The following is a 16,900-nucleotide window of genomic DNA, read 5'->3' as shown; positions in this document are numbered from 1 at the left end:
CCCCCAAAAAAAAAAAACCCCCCGCAGTTTACAAACATGGGACATAAATGCACAATGTAAAGTAAAATTAAATTAGTTAAATACAAATGTTACCCTTGGTGCCGAGCGCCTGCGACGGTGTGTGAGATTAGGGGGCATGTCATGGCTGTAGATACACTCCGATTTAAAGGGGCAGCATCCGTGACGCATGAAGAAAGTGCACTTTAACTTACTAGAGATAAACAATTCCACAATCAATGTAAAGGATCAGATAAACCATTACAAAAGATTTGACAGCATGAATGTGAACCATTCTAACCTGCTTCTTTCTTTGAAAGCGGCTATCAATGATGCCTTTTCCTCCCCATCACAGACCCAGTGCTTGCTGGGAATGTAAAAGGAGGATTTCACTCTGCACTGTGGACAGCCCCTGTTTACATAATTATTAAAAAATTATTAAACAAAAAGAAACTTAATTAATATACATATATACAGTTTTATACACGCAAAAGGGAGAAGCGGAATCAGAAAGAAAAGAAAACCTCACTTGATGACATCCTCCTGGAAGTCCTTTGTTTTTCGCCAGGTAACAATGCAGCTGATGCAGAAAGCATGATTGCAGTTGGGTAGGATGCCATAACGCCGTTCCTGAGAGGTGGATTTCTCAGAAATTTTGTCCATGCAGATGCCACAGGCCACATCTTTGCTTTGGTCAAAAGCCCCTGAATGCTGCAGCTCCATCGATACTGCAGCGCCACCCTGATCTGGTCTCTCTGGTGAACCAGTCACCTATAATCCAATAACACTTCATTAAACCCAGGCCGATGAAACCCAGATAGCTTCATCTAGGAGCTACAGAAATGTGTAGTGTTTGTGACCCGTGTTTCGGCTTCAGATACAGTTACTTTTTGGACTTCGGCAGGTGCTGCGCCAGGTACAAAAGCTGCAGAACTGTAGTTATCTGAAGAACTGGAGTCTGTAGCACCGATTTGTTGTAGTGGTCTGGTTGCATCTGAAGAGGACAACAATTCAATTCATAAAAGGACAATGCGAGGTGTAGTTTCAAAGAAAAGCATGAATAAGCAGTAATACCCTGCTGGGAAGGTCGATCTTCCACAACCCCAAACTCTTCCTCCTCCTCTGCAATGCCTGTAGTCAAGCGCTCAAAGTTCTGCTGCAGCACGCTCATACTTGTGACCAGAGGCTCTGAACCCCTTCGAGTCAGGCTGTAGGCTCCTTGAGGTGGGAGAAGAGAGGGCTCAGATCCTCGACGTCCCGCCAGCGCTGAGGGGAACACCACAGGTGCTGAACCGCGTCTGCTGCTCTCTGAAGAACCTTCACCCGCTTGAGGAACATGGAGATACCTGCAAGACATACAACTCGTAAACCGCTTTTCTAAATACATGTTCAAAAAGGGCCAGCTGGCTCCTTACCTGCAACGGTCACCAAACCAGCAGCCACCTTTCTGGAAGTACCTACACCGAACTTGAAACGACGGTAATGCTGGAAACTCGTGTAGATAGTAACAGCTTGGACCATAGCGACAAGACCCATTGATGAACTGCCTGCAAAACAATATGCTAATTACATACATTTGTTGACAACTGCAGCACATCTTTCACAAGTTTTTGAAAACTTGCAACACTTAAAAGAGGAAATAGTAAAGTAGCAGGTTTGAACCCTCGAGCATTAGTTCATGTTATTGACTACGGTTGTACACGGAAACTGTAGGACTTTACAACTAAGAACTAACAAATCTGGGAACTGTCTTTTCAAACTACGTTGCAGTTCAAAGTATAAGTCACGATGTTTGTTGTAACTGCACTAATCTTTCTACAAAAACAAAAACAAATCGCTCGCTGCCGTAACCGGATGTAAACATCTGCGCCGAGAAACGTTAAAGCAGGAAAAGTCACTTTCAAACAGATGATCGGGGCTAAAAACGAACTTTTCGTCCAGTCAAAAACACGGAACTACCTGCAGACTTCTCTTTCCACGTTTGAGCTGCCTTTTCTCGACTGTCTACAAGGTGTGCGATACCGATCCATTTTCAGATCCTCCAAAGAACTTGATTTAATGCAGTTGTTAGAGTAAGTAAACGGATTGAAGAGTTGGTGAGAGAGAGTGAAGTGCTGGAGACCCACGTCACGCAGAACGCGCGCTGACCAACCAGGGACGCCCGTGACTTTTCTATAGAATAAACAGCGAGTTTGGAGGGTGACATCTATACAAACGAGACTTGGTTCTCACAATTTATATAAACTTTCAGATCTTTGTCATAACATTTTTTCCCCCTAATTGTTTGCTTGGTGGCACTGCAACAATCCAGCAACTACTGATCTGCACACTAGTGCAAATGCTAAGAGCTGAAGTACATACCCACCTACAAACTGCACTGCTGTCTCCTGGGCCTTTGGATAATTGTGCGTCCCTTTCCATCTTGCGCTTGTCCCTCTTTGTCTGATGAATGGCTAATGGCATGCACACTTTTATAATTGTTGGGCGGGGCCTTCCCATTTGGACGTGTGATTGACAGGGAGGCATCTTAAAACGTGATGCCCAGTGAAGGTCCGAATCAATTCCAGCAAACGGTTCTTTCGAACACAATCGGTTCAGATGATAAATTTAGCGATTCTTGTATGGAGCAATTGCGTCATAACGCGATACTTTCCTTCATATTAATTTTTATTATGAGTGTCTGTTGTAATTTTATATGTCCCTGAACCTAAATAATGAATACTAAATATAATGATAAATATAACTAAATATAATAATATACAATTTATTAAAATAAGCTCTGATAAATCGGTTCTCTGTTCAATATGACTCGAGATCCGAACGGACTGATTCAATTCGACTCACAAATGAATCAGATTCATTGAAAAGATTCGAAAAGAACGATTCGTTACTATGCCTTGCAACATTGAAGTTAATCGTGAAATCCAAGATTGCACCGGATATAAACGGTTATTCGTTGACTCCAAGTGTTTATTATTAAAATGTTTAATAATTTTTCACACACTTAATTAGTTTGGTGAACCATAAGTGATTAAAAATATTACATTAACATTTATATTTTATTACGACTGCAAAATGCTTGTGAAATATTGGTATATGGAGCTTTTCATAAATCACAAAAAAACTTAGAGATGTCTGGAATTGTTTTACTGTGATCCAAAGAATATCCCACAAATCATAACACTTGTGCATCTTGTCCGCTCTTGTCAATGAAGCAAGACATTGCTGAGATGGGCCAGACTGGAAAGGTAGAACGATATTGGTGAACATGTGGTGTGAAAATAGATGACAAAAAGTATTTTTAAAATAAGAAGAAAAGAAAAAACAAATTTCTGATTATTTCATATTATTGTGCTCTCTAGTTTCACAGTAACAGGTTTCTACATGATCATGGACATCACTCTGACATCAAGTTCCATCTTGAATAAACAGATCAGAAAAGCACATTTCAGCCATAATTGAAAATCTCAGATATTTCTGAGAGACTTCTGGATGTGAAATGGTAGATGTGTTGCACATCATAATAATACCAATTAATGTAATTCAACATCAAAACTGCATTTTAACGCGGGTACACTGAATTCCCAAATTATTCAGCACTGTTTTATTAATGCTGTTCAGTTGCTTTGACACAATCTGTATTGTTAAAAGCGCTATATAAATAAAGGTGACTTGACTTGACTTGACAAGACCCGTTCTAAACTCAGAAATGTCCAAGTTACTTCAATACAGGACAATGCAAGTATTTACTCAAAATCCATGCCATCCATGTACATACAACTATCATGACATGACAATTCAGTAATTAATTAATGCATCTGATTTAAAGAATGAATTTAAGTTTAGATGTGTACTCTTAAATCAATTTGACTATAATGTTCTAGTTTGAATGTAACCACAATCTGCTTGCTTTCAATCACTCAATATATATTCATAAAACATGTTCAATCAACATATGATGGAAGACCAAATTTAATACAACTGCTTATTAAGGAGACAATGAGATCTAAGTGATGTCCTGTCTCAAATCAGTAATTATGACTTTAAGACTGGTACCGGACAGTATGCTAAAATACAAGTACCATCAAGGTACCAGATCTTAACAGAGATCAATACAGAAGAATTATATAAACATATATCATGTGAACAAACATTTCCTTCCAAATCAGCTGAAATTATCACACTGTTGTAGGTTTATCCCAAAGAGTGAATTATTAAACAGATTTGTCTTCAGTTTCAATACCAATATATATTTGTAGCAGCTGACGCTGAAAACAACACCCTCGACAAAATAACATAATTCCAAAATAATATAACCGACTGCTGTACAGTTTTGTGTGGAGTCTACCTTTTACTTTAGTAAAAGTGCCTAATCAAACAGAATCAGGAGGAAAAAAGAACTACAAAATAAAAGCCCAACAAACACATACAGTAAGTGGCATTACAAGAGCTTGACTGTGCTCTGATCTCCTCTAAGAAACATACTAGATATCACTTGCAAACCAAAAACCATGATGGAAAAGACAACTTGTAAAGATGTGTGCCCTCATCAAGCAAATAAAGAATAACATGACGGTAGTAGTAGTAGTAGTAAACGGTGACTAGATGTTCTGCGTCCTTGAGTTTAAATAAAAAACACTCCGCAAAAATCAGAGAAAATGTCAGTATTCAAAGTCAATAATTGTAAAAGTCCTTTACAAAAATTCATTAAAAAAAACCAAGGGCACCGCAGCGCCATTAAGATGTGTGCACTCTCTCCGTTCAGGAGGGAAACTGAAGTCCATTCTTCAGTCAGGTCCTTGCACGTCAGTACATGTCTTTATAGATCTCCTGTAAAAGTGGGTGGAGGGAGGTCTCAGATTCAGTCTTTTTGATCATCTGAACTAGCTGGGCGTTCTCTGTGACCAGCTGTCTGAGGTCAGCCATCTTCTGGAGCAGTTTGGGGAACAGATGAGGAGAGTCAGGGTGGTGCACCTGAAGATGTTGGTCCAGAGCTTGCAGGATGCCATCTTGCATCTGTTCAACCTGCTTCACATTCATCAGCCCAGGACGATCTAGAGCAAAGAGAAACCATTTTTAGCTTCCATTTTCTTCTTTAGCTATTTTACCGACAGGGCTCCAGACAAAAAAATCAACTAAGGAGCCATTGGCTCCTATAAGAAACAAAACTAGGCGCCAAATTTTTTTTTTAGGTGCCACAGAATAAACGTGTTTTATTTATTTAACACAGTCATACTGTCATGTGTTTATGTCTCATCTTTTTATGTCTTTATCAGCATTTTAATCCATCTTGTAGATGTCCTGGGAACTAAGGTTCACTTAAAGTGTGAACTAAACGTCTTTTCCAACTTGAGAACTATATACAGTCAAAGACTTGTTTATTACACAGAATCTGTGCCAATGTCATGGACCATAATGTCAGCATCAACCTCTTTATATTTATTTTTTCTAGCTGACTGATGATATGGACGCAGAATGGTTAATCTGAGGTAAATGATTGTTACGTGGCATTGTTTTTTTTCTGCAGTTTGAAACACTGAATGAGCGATTACATGAGACATTTGAGTAAGTTGTACTGTAGGCTATCTTATAAAATACTTATTGATGTTCATTCATGTTATAGTAGTAAAGAGAAAGATATGATAAGTTCACGTGCCACTTAAGACGCGCTAAAGCGATATTGATCATGCTACATTAAGGAGAGCCAAAACTTATTTATTGTTTGAATTTCATTATGAATTTGGCAGGATTTTAAAGCTGTTACCCTACTTTGTTTATTAAAAAGTAACAAAGCACAAAGCTTTATGCGATTTATTGTACGGCAAGCACGCTACAAATAATAGGAAGTTCACGCATTAACAGAACACAGCATAGATTAAAGATCTTGAAAACAAAAAGCCATATCGATTATAAATGAGAATAATAATATCCACACAGCTGACAGCTTTACCTGTTGTAGTTTGTTCAAGTTGTGCATGAAATAGATTCTGCTTTTCTGCACTTGTACTTCGCATGTCTCCATCATTTTCGATCTCTCTCTCACGCTGCACAACTGGAGCTGCTTTTAGCAGATGTGCCGTCGATGGCGCTCGGCAGAGATGAGGACGGTTTGAAACTCTTTTTTTTCCACTAAAACTTTGATGCGCATTGGTCTCGGTTTATTACGTCAACATAACAAAAGATGTGATCTTAAAACAATCCGGAAAAAAGGCACATTTTTAAGTCATAACATGTACACTTATATAGTCACCAGTGGCGACCTCAGCAAAAAGTTCACTCGCAAATTAATATTTTTGGTCGCAAATGCAGTTCTCATTTGTGGATGTAAAGTGTATGAACAACAACAAAGGACATTTGAAAACATACTGATCAAACAAACACCACGGCCTTACCTCCGCACAGTATGATGGCTGCCACAAACAGAGCCAGGTCACTGTCATCCAGCTCCAAGGCATTGAATTTCACTGCAAACTCAAATTTGGGCTCCATGATCTCGCTGAAAGGTTTGCGTAGACTACGCAGGAACTCTCTCGTCACAAAGCCCTTCCCATTGGCCACCAGCAGCCCGTCTTTATTCATGAGCGATGGGAGCATGGCAAATATGGCCTCATGGACTCCATATTTTAACAGCGTTACCTGAGAGGAAAAGTGGGTGAAGAATTTAGTGGAAGAATATGCATCAATATTTAATTAATGTATAATGCATTTTTAACTAATGAGGGGGGAAAAAAACATCAATCCTAGCAGTCACTACTTGAAAAGAATAAACCACTAACAATAGATTTAACAGTTTACAAGGTAGTAAAGTAACATGGATCATTCTCACCTGATCATTAAGGAATAGATCCACAAAGCCAGGGATGTTTTTGGCAAACTCTGTGAGCTCTCGCACAGTTTCAACTGTAGTGCACTGGCAGCGGTAGAAGACATGGACCCCAATCTCTTTGTTGGGTGGTGCTCCATTAAGCTGGTTCCAGACCAGCCCGTTTTCTGCCTGCCACAGTGAGTCCATATCATGGATCACAAAAGGCTGGAGATGAAATGAGAACAATTAAAAACATCTGGAATAACTACAAATCAATCATATACTATTTTGTGTACAAATAAATAAACAAACAAACAAACGTTTTAACATCAAAATAAATATTGGCTTATCGTATCTGCCGGAACTTCAATAACATGCATCCTTAGACTTTGAGAAAACTGAAATTGTCAGTGGCATCTCACTAAAAGCAGAGCGCATACCGATGTGCAACTCGTCTTGCCCGTGAGGATGCTCCGTGCTTTTTTCTTGGTCATGTTGAGGTTCCTCAGGTAGGATGTGTTGACATGCTTGGCCAGTGTTTTGAGGTCAGCTCCACTACAGCTTTGCAGTTTCTCCCCAGCGAGGAGCCCTGCCACTAGCTTCTTCTTCTCCGCCTCTGGCATACGTCCGTACCTGATCGCTGAGGCAAAGAAACAAAAACAAGCTCCATTTATCACAACATAACCCAGCACACATTTCAAAATAAAGCAACAATTTATAAACACTGGAATATTAGTTGCTGAGTATGACTATTAAATGAACTGTTGAACATTTTCTGAAAATGTACCCACCCTCACACCCTCTAATATGCTGATGAGTTTGTTTCATCATCGGAAAAGAAAAAATGAATGGGTGCCGTCAGAATGAGAATTCAAACAGCTGATAAAACAGTGGTGTAAAGTTGAGCACACTAATGATGGATATGTTTCCAACAAACACACACCTTTTCACTTCACAGTACGTTAACTGATGAACTGGCATCGTGTGGATTACTTATGGATTATTGGATGTTTTTATCAGCTGTTTGCAACTCATCTATATGGCCTGAGGGTGAGTAAATTTTCAGCAAATTTTAATTTTTGGGTGAATTATTCCTCTATAATCAGTTTGCATATTAAGTGGATGGAAAATGAGTCAAAATTCTGAATGCTTTAAATTGTGGTTGTATGCAGGCTGCTCACCATCATGTGACATGCCCAATGCCAGGCACTTCTGGAAGCGACAGTACTGGCATTTGTTCCGGTTCTTTTTCTGGACTTTACAGGCACGCTCACACCGCTCATACTCCAGCTTCATACGAATGGTGCGTCTGAAAAACCCCTTTAAAAAAAGATGACAGTTGCTCACTGAAAAACAGCAAGGCAAATATGCACTTGGATTGCTGAATTATTTCACCACAGAAACGTAACTTTAAGCATTAGGAAGCCCAGTGAAATAGAGTGGTTTTATTAAAGATGCTGTAAGAGATTTCAGTCATTTCACTAAAATTAGTCTTGAATTAGACTGCCTCATCCCTTCAAACACAAAAACCCTCCAAAATCATGTCAATTCACATGTAGACCGGGTTTCTGATTGTCTGAAAACCCCCTGCAGTTTTGGCTGTTTACAGAGCCAGATGTGATTTCTCAGGACATCTATTTCAGTGTTATGTCAGATAGTATTGCTCATGGCACCTTTAATATTGGTATATTATAGATGTCTGTTTATTTTAGGCCACAAATCCACCCACAGTTTGTGAAAAACCTTGACTGTAGTAGTTTGGACAAGTTCAGCAAAATTACCTTGCAGCCTTCACAAGCATGAACTCCATAATGAAATCCTGAGGCTTTATCTCCACATATGCGGCACTCAACGTTCAGGCCCATACTACTGGGGTTATCCCGACCCAGCCGTAACTGGTCTGACAGCGAGAGAGAGGGGGTCTGTAACGGATCTATCAATGTGAGACAGACACAGAAAGAAGTTTTTTAAAGCATCTCTTATCAGAGCACTGCAAAAGTATATATTTTATGGATAAAATATTACTATTTATTTACATTTATTTTAACATCAGAAATCCTGACAATGAATGTCTATTGAAATGTTAGAAAACAATTATCTTCTATATTTTACTATTGATTTTAATCTCCTATTAATGTTGTTTTAAGTTTCAAAGCCAACAAAGGATAAAACTAGGTCATGAATAAGTCATAAAAATACTATATAAACAATAATTACATTAATATAATAACATATAATAGTAATAAATAGTTTTATTAATAAAATATATTTATGTTTTGCTGTCCATTTTATATATATAAACATGATGAAATATAAAGTACAAATAAAGTATGCATAGTTCCATAAATACAGTAAATATTCAATATCAACAATAACATACATTTGTTTTTTAGAAATACATTGATTGTATTAATGATGTAGAAGCCTTTGAAAGCTATGTATCAAATATGATACATTCAGATTTTTTCACCCCACTTAACCCTAAAAATATGTCTGTCAGGATGTCATAATACTTTGCTCTGATGTGTAAGCGCAGTTTTACCTGAAAACATTTGAGCTGTGACAGGAGTGTCACTATTCTGTTGAGGACTCTCCAGTGGTTTCCCATCTCCATTCTGTAGAGTCCCCCCCCACGATCCCTTGCTGCTGGGTGAGACCTCTAATCCTGTGGCATCGGACGTCTCGCTGCCCTCCACCTCCTCACCCGATGCTGAGCTTGGCTCCTGTTGGTCTGACATCCCTCCACAGTCTGAGGATGCAGACTCCATCCATGTTGAGTCTTCAAGAATCTGGACAGGGTTCAAGTCTGTCCGCGGAGACGACTGGCCCTCCGTAACGCCTGTGAACACGAGGGGCTCCTGGGCTGCTGCAACATCTCCTGGGCCGTCACATTTAGTTTCTGAGGTAGGTTGCTCAACCTGTTCCATGGTTCTCCTGTATGGCTGCTAAATCTCATAACCATCCATCACGTGACATTGCCTCTGAAAAGACAAAAGACAAGTAAAATGTGTGAATTATTGCAATGGTGCTTCAATATAACACGCTATCAGAATATAACCATCATCGCTGGTGAAGTGACCTGGTGTGTAGTGCACATGCTCCAGAGATTACACGGATGACCTGAGTTTGACCCGAGATCCAGTACTGCTTGTGTCATTCCTAACTCCACCTCACCCCCGTTACCTCTCTGCTGACTCAAATAAAATTAAAGGGAAAAAAATCATCATGAAGATTTTTAAAGCACAGCAAGGCATTGTTCACACTGCAGGAAAAAAAAAATTCTTAATTCAGATTTTTCATGTGCAGAGTCTGATATTTCAAAACATATACTGCAAGAGAGGGTTGTGTAAGTAAAAAAATTAAATAATTTTCCTCATAAACATACTGATTTTTAACAAACAACAACTTTTTCATCAAGACCACATTAAATTGATCAAAAGAGACCATAAAAACATTTAAAATATTACAAAAGATTTCAAATGAATGCGGTTTTATGACAGTGTCTGTGCAAAGAAAACAAATAACGACTTTATTCAACAATTTGTCTGCTCCACGTCACCCTGGTGCCATTTTGGATTGTATCCACTGAACACAAACTGCGTATGCTATGTCCAAAATGGCACCAGGGTGACGCGGAAGAGAAATGAGTGATTTATAAGCAATTTTATGAGGCCGGGTCCTTTTTGCTCTGTAAACTCGTAAGTGTGATAGGGTTCTGAACACAACACAAGGGTTAATAAAAGTATCCTGATGCATCATAGTTTCCACTAAAACGTTAAGCAATAATATATACACAATTTCAACATTGCTAATAATAAGAAATGTTTCTTGAGCACCACATCAGCATATTAGAATAATGACCATGTGACATATATATATATATACAATTTTATTAATATTTTGTATTAATATTTCACAATATTACTATTTATTACTATTATATATTATTACTAATATTACTATGACTATATTATTATTATTACTGTTCATTTTAACTGTATTTTTTCATTAAATAAATGCAGCCTTGGTGAGACATTCAAATACATAAAATTGACAGTTTTGCAATTTCAACATTGCTAATAATAAGAAATGTTTCTTGAGCACCACATCAGCATATTAGAATAATGACCATGTGACATATATATATATATACAATTTTATTAATATTTTGTATTAATATTTCACAATATTACTATTTATTACTATTATATATTATTACTAATATTACTATGACTATATTATTATTATTACTGTTCATTTTAACTGTATTTTTTGATTAAATAAATGCAGCCTTGGTGAGACATTCAAATACATAAAATTGACAGTTTTTAACAGTAGTGTATGTAAAGATGTATGTAAAAAATGCAAGTTAATAGTTTTATATTGCAGTATTTGGTATTTTGATTCAATTACAACAATTGCAGTGCTTCCTTTGATGAGTAGATCATACCCTTATAAAAGCCTCTTAAATGCCTTCTTTTGTGCTTCCAGTTTGTAAAGTGTCTATACTCCAGAGCTGGCTGGTTGGTTTCTTTTTTTTTTTTTTTTTTTAAATGCCTATGAAGAAAATGAATGTGAAAATACTGCAAAACCAAGCCTGCTGAAAAAGTGGGCGGTTACCGTTGCACTCTGTTAGCCACATGAAATGTATATCTTTTTAAGGCCTGGCTCAAATGCTTTCAGGAAAAGAGAATCTTTAAATGTAGAGTCAGAAAGTAGCTTTTGTCTTTTTTGGCCTTTCATTCATTCACCACTTCCGATTACATGACCTTTATCTTTTTGAGGCAGTCAGATGCAAACTGTGCCATCAGCAATTACAGGTCTGTGGTATATTTAGTCTACACATACAGGGTGAGAGGTGACAAATCCATTATGAGACGCTGCTAGGCTGTTTACTTAAAAAGATAAGATAACCCTGAAAAGAAAGCAGCTGTGGAAAGATTGTATGACCAATAGAAAGAGATCTAGCAAAAGACTTCGGTGTTACAAAACCTACATAATCAGGTCACCTAAACAAGAATAGTGTATCAAAACAGTATGAAAAGAGAAAGAATAATCGTGATCTTCCTTCCTCAAGAGACACAGAACTGACTGTGCCCATGTATGTTAAGCACAGGTCACATAACTTACATCCTAACAGAGAACAACAGCTGGGCAATGAGCCATGTCAAACACTAAGACCTGAATAAATGCTATTTGTAAAATACTGAAGAGAGATCCATGCTCTCACTCACGATGACCCATTTGCATGAACAAACAAAAAAACCAATCGGTCAACACAAAGGTCAAGATATATTGTGTTTCATCTGGTAAGCACTAAGCAGTGTACTTCCTCAGACTACAAGGTGTTTATAGAACGTCTTAAAGGGATAGTTTACCTAAAAATGAAAATCCTGTCATCGTTTATTCACCCTCATGTCTTTCCAAACCTTCTGGGGAACACACACACACAGAAAAATATATATTTTAAAGAAATCTGGAGTCTAAACAACATTGAATCACATTGACTTTCATTGTTCACAGTTGTACAGTAAAGCATACCGTTTTGGAACAACATGAGGGACAAAACTATTAGACATTGGATGAATAAGGTCACATCCATCATAGCTCTCAGCATGGAGAACATTGATAACAGATGTGAGTGTTTGGTCATATGGAGGATAGAGACCCCTACCAAACAGACTGTGTTTGTAATCCGTGGATTCTGACAAGAGGATTACGCAGTAGCCACATCAATGTGACAAACTAAGACAATGCAATTTAAAAAAAAAAAAACGTCTCAGTTGTTACTGAACCACACTAGATAACATGAAAAAAACAGCACTACCGTATATGTGCAGGTATATGTGCAGGCTTTACGTTAACTTATACACATGGCACGCACAGTAAATGAAGCGATCAGAAATGCTTTGAGCCACTGTTCAGACTTGTCAGCAACCAGTCGTTCTGGTTCTCAACCTATCTGAATAGTCCTGAAGCTGCATGCTAGCGGCGACCCGCACAGAGGAACTAAATGAGTCAGTGTGCGGAGGTTTTGACAGACATGCATTCCAGTGTCTGGACCTCTCAGTTGCTTCATCCTTGTTTTTAAGGCAAGACACCACAGGAAAAACCATTGATAATATCATAAATAACTCCACTTCAGTAGTACTTAGCTTTATTCTGAAGTTTTTACAGAGGGGTTTGTTCATATATCATTTATTTTATATAACATTGTATTCCTGAAAACATGATTTTTTTTCTGACTCTTGACAGTATTCTCTGATTTATTTATTTTCTGATTTTCTGAGTGACAAAAAGAGAGATCTAATGTCCCCTCTTTAAAAACCTAAAAAAAAATAATTATTTTGAACCTGGCTATATCCAATGTTCAGATTTCTGTTCTAGAAATGCAAATTAGTGCACATTTAGTAAAACACATTTATGTTTTATAATAATATGTTACTTTAATTGCCTGGTCACCTTTTTTTTAATATTTAGAACTAAAAAGATTTAATAAGATGAAGTCAAAATATTTGTATAATGTGCCTACTAATGTATTCCTTGTAACGTTATATCCATCGTTCCTTATATTGTTAATAGATAGCTGTTGAAAATCTAACTTGAAGTTAACATTAACAATGCTAAGGAAGCAAAACTTACAAATTTATAAAACAGATGGTAAATAAATAATTTAGTGTGTATCATTTGCCAATTTAAACATAACATTTCAGAAAACTTACAAAAAATTGTCTTATTGTACTGTAATTATTAATCAACTGGGTAAGTATAGTGATATCTATTAGTTAGAAAAACATGACCTTTTTCACCTGTGATGGCTTGCCGTAAGAGTTAAATGACAGGAAAACTCTGTTCACTACAAAATTAATAATGAACTTGTACAAAACAACTGCTGAAAATTATATACAGTAAATCTTCACATTATTTGTTAAAACGTTAACCTTGTAATCAGAGTGAACGCAGTTGGTCTTCTTTGTACACAAGGTAACACTTGATACTTCAACATGAAGCCATTCAAAAACACAAAACAAACAATTCACTTATTTTTAGTGTTTGTTTCTCTTAAAAGTGATACTGTCTGTTTGTTCCAGAAAACAGTAATTTACTCCTCACACAATTGCTTAAATTGACATTTAAATGTTTTATAATAATGTTACTTTAATTGCCTGGTCACCTTTTTTTTTTATATTTAGAACTAAAAAGTTTTAATAAGATGAAGACAAAATATTTGTATAATGTGCCTACTAATGTATTCCTTGTAACGTTATATCCATCGTTCCTTATATTGTTAATAGATAGCTGTTGAAAATCTAACTTGAAGTTAACATTAACAATGCTAAGGAAGCAAAACTTACAAATTTATAAAACAGATGGTGAAACTTCAACTAATTAAGAAACAGTGACTGACATGACGCCCACTGCTGATTAATCTTAACGATTATGTTGACAAATAACACAAAATAACCAAAAAGCTAGGCAGACTAAGTGGCACATCAACCTGACAGACAACAAATCTAGCGGGCTCACAAAACATGACTTCAACACGGTGACATCAACTGTTTAACAGACATACAACATACACTTATTCTGATATGGACACGTTTACTTTGTTAGTAATCGGATGAAGCAGATATGAGACTTTAAGCAAAATAGCGAGTTTTGGCTAACCAACTGTTCTGGTTTACCTTGGTGTTTACGGGCCAGCTTCGAAGTTTACCAGCGGTCGATAAAATACAAACATAAGCTTCGTACGTGAAGTTAAGTTGTTTTGAGACTCAAATGAGCTCATAGTCCGTCGGTTTACATCGGTTTTGTCATCACTGCGTCCCTGCGTCTCTTATTCCACAACGTGCTAGTCCGAGGTTAGCACTAGCTAGCTTAACGCTAACATGTTTTTGTTTTTTATTTTGTTGTAAACGCTTTCAGATTTCTCCCGGCAAAATAACTATGGCTAAGTTAAACAGGTTTAAGATACCAAATACGGGCTTTTTTAATTTCATATTTCTGTTATATCCATTCTGTTTTAAAATCCAATCAGAAAACGGATCAAGCGATGATCATCGCACTGTTATTCACACACCAACTTTTGCTCAATCTGGTCTAGTAATTGCATTCCCTTTGATTACTCGGTTGTCAGGGTTGACAGAAGTGAAGGAACTAGAAAAGATGCGTGTATTCTTTATAAATTAGCCTGAAGGGGTCGCTCTTCGGCCCACAGTAGTCCATGAGGTCACTGAGCATAAAGCGCAAAGCAAATTATCGAACTCAATTTGACCAATTACATTTAGTACAGCGGTATTCAAACTGTATAAAAATGTGAATATAGCTAAATACGCGTAGAGCAATTCACGTCTATAGTCGATTTTTTAGCTTGAGTGTAATAAATGTCCCTCACCGCGGTTTGATATAGACTGTAGGATCTGATGTATGACCTAATCACGTGATAAGCGTTTGTCCAATGACAGCTTCTAGGTTTTACAGGCGGTTGTGTGGTTGACAGCTAAAAGCTTGGCGTGAATGTTAGGTAATACAAGGTGGCTAGATTCAGCCAGTAGGAAAAGATGAATATCAATGCTTCTGTATGAATCATAAATGTTATTTCCCGCGAGGGATGAAACCGATCCAAAACGGGCTAGTTACTCTATGCTCTGATCTACTGGAAAATTCCATGTATGTTAATAAATATTGTTAAATGATAACAAACAAGCTAATTTTAATACATTAATTAATAAGTTCCAACGTGCTCCTGTAGATGGGGCCATTAGATCAGAGTCTAACAGTAAACAGATGATGAACTAAAGTTAAATGTAATCATGCATCACCAAGGGAGATATTAGGCTTGTTTGAGATGCGCCTCGCCTCGCCTGAAATGTAGGCGGCTGCAGTGAGGGGAGGACAGTTCTGACCTCTCGAAGTGGAACAGATACCAACGAGATCAAAGGCAGATATCGCGTTATTCACACTCGTGCTGTGTTGCTAATAAACGTGATACAATTTCAGTTCTGTTGCTTTTATGAAAATAAATATGATGAACAAGACACTCAAAGTGCTTGCTATTTATTTCCATACGAAAGGCGTATTTATCATCCATTTTTACTTTAATACAAACATGTATTTTAGATTTTTATAGAAATATGACAACAATCACATATCTCACAGTGTTTCATCGTGTTTGGGAATATTCATGCATAATTTAAATACATAATCCATGAAATCAGATAAAAAACAAAAAAAAATGTAGATGAGAACGCAGCATCACGGTTATCTGAACCAATGAGCATCAAGCTGTGTCGTCAGTCAGTCGTTTCCCATCATGCTTTTGATCAGCGCAGTCGGTGGAGAGCAACTGCGCTCGACTGCATAATCCGACACAGCTGCCTCGCCGTCGCGAGAGTTTTTTGGCACACGTCAGCATGACATCAGTGCAAGTCCGACGTAACTCGGACACTTTTCCTTTCCACTTTTCGGACACTAACCGGCATGCATCTCGCGGTGATCACCGGTGATAGGTTCTGCGCAGATTTTGCTCATCTCAAACAAGCCTATTTAGCTGAATTCCTGCTCTGTCCATACAACGAAACAAACAGGAGTGATAGATATTGAATAGGTCGAACAAGTCGTTCATTTGTGATCTTGGCTTGTGTTTTAGCTCTCAAATCTCATCTTGAATATGGATTACAAAGCATTTGAGGACAAGTTTATGTGCACGTCTTTCCTTATATGGTGTCAAGAGCGCTGCACTTTCTATTGTTTGTAGGCTAAAGGATTTTTAGTAAATAATAAGACTACAGAGCAATTAATGAACATGAAACATTGACAATAAATACAGATGTTGGCCATATGCCACACCCACATAAAATGCTTTGTGGGACTAAATGGATTTAAGCATGCACTTCAATTCAATTCATGTTTATTTGTATAGCGCTTTTCACGATACAAATTGTTGCAAAGCAGCTTTACAGAAAATTCAAGTTACTATATATTTGGGAGTAGCTTATCAGTGGTGACTATGTCAAAGTGATGTCCATATGGCAGAAATGTACAGTAAAAATCGTGCAGTTAGTTAATGACATGTATTCAAACAGACAGTGAACACAA

General features: G+C 37.4%; 2 protein-coding genes across 7 annotated transcripts in view; both read right to left on the bottom strand.

Moving 5' to 3' along the window:
- The window catches only part of LOC107668099 (probable E3 ubiquitin-protein ligase makorin-2), a 3,419-nt gene extending 925 nt beyond the window's left edge, over positions 1 to 2,494 (bottom strand). Inside the window, exons 1-7 of one of the 2 annotated variants that reach the window (XM_016459888.1) lie at positions 2,363 to 2,494; positions 1,413 to 1,544; positions 1,072 to 1,343; positions 858 to 991; positions 527 to 768; positions 299 to 409; positions 94 to 211 (exon numbers count right to left, since the gene is read on the bottom strand). In XM_016459888.1, coding sequence (XP_016315374.1) covers positions 94 to 211; positions 299 to 409; positions 527 to 768; positions 858 to 991; positions 1,072 to 1,343; positions 1,413 to 1,544; positions 2,363 to 2,460 — 1,107 coding nt within the window. In that variant the 5' untranslated portion in view covers positions 2,461 to 2,494. The remainder of the gene's footprint in view (positions 1 to 93; positions 212 to 298; positions 410 to 526; positions 769 to 857; positions 992 to 1,071; positions 1,344 to 1,412; positions 1,545 to 2,362) is intronic. The other variant, XM_016459889.1, reaches the window with a different exon arrangement.
- Positions 2,495 to 3,685: 1,191 nt separating this feature from the next.
- LOC107668057 (peroxisome proliferator-activated receptor delta-like) lies at positions 3,686 to 15,020 on the bottom strand. Of its 5 annotated transcripts, none has more exons than XM_016459813.1 (9): positions 14,488 to 15,016; positions 9,882 to 9,992; positions 9,345 to 9,783; positions 8,584 to 8,735; positions 7,984 to 8,122; positions 7,243 to 7,442; positions 6,824 to 7,027; positions 6,390 to 6,633; positions 3,686 to 5,051 (listed from the first exon to the last, which is right to left on the bottom strand). In XM_016459813.1, exons 3-9 carry the CDS (start codon positions 9,727 to 9,729, stop codon positions 4,804 to 4,806), a joined length of 1,572 nt encoding a protein of 523 aa, XP_016315299.1. In that variant the 5' UTR covers positions 9,730 to 9,783; positions 9,882 to 9,992; positions 14,488 to 15,016; the 3' UTR covers positions 3,686 to 4,803. The 5 variants fall into 5 exon arrangements, 4 of the variants coding, with proteins under 4 accessions (XP_016315299.1, XP_016315300.1, XP_016315298.1 ...); XM_016459814.1 differs by having other exon boundaries at positions 9,882 to 9,989; XR_001631848.1 differs by lacking the exon at positions 9,882 to 9,992 and adding an exon at positions 5,948 to 6,185 and having other exon boundaries at positions 4,978 to 5,051; positions 14,488 to 15,020.
- Positions 15,021 to 16,900: the final 1,880 nt, after the last annotated feature.

This window comes from Sinocyclocheilus anshuiensis, unplaced genomic scaffold (assembly GCF_001515605.1).
Source record: "Sinocyclocheilus anshuiensis isolate Anshui unplaced genomic scaffold, SAMN03320099.WGS_v1.1 scaffold1024, whole genome shotgun sequence".
Classification (NCBI taxonomy): Eukaryota; Metazoa; Chordata; class Actinopteri; order Cypriniformes; family Cyprinidae; genus Sinocyclocheilus; species Sinocyclocheilus anshuiensis.
This window is presented reverse-complemented; position numbering and strand designations above follow the sequence as displayed.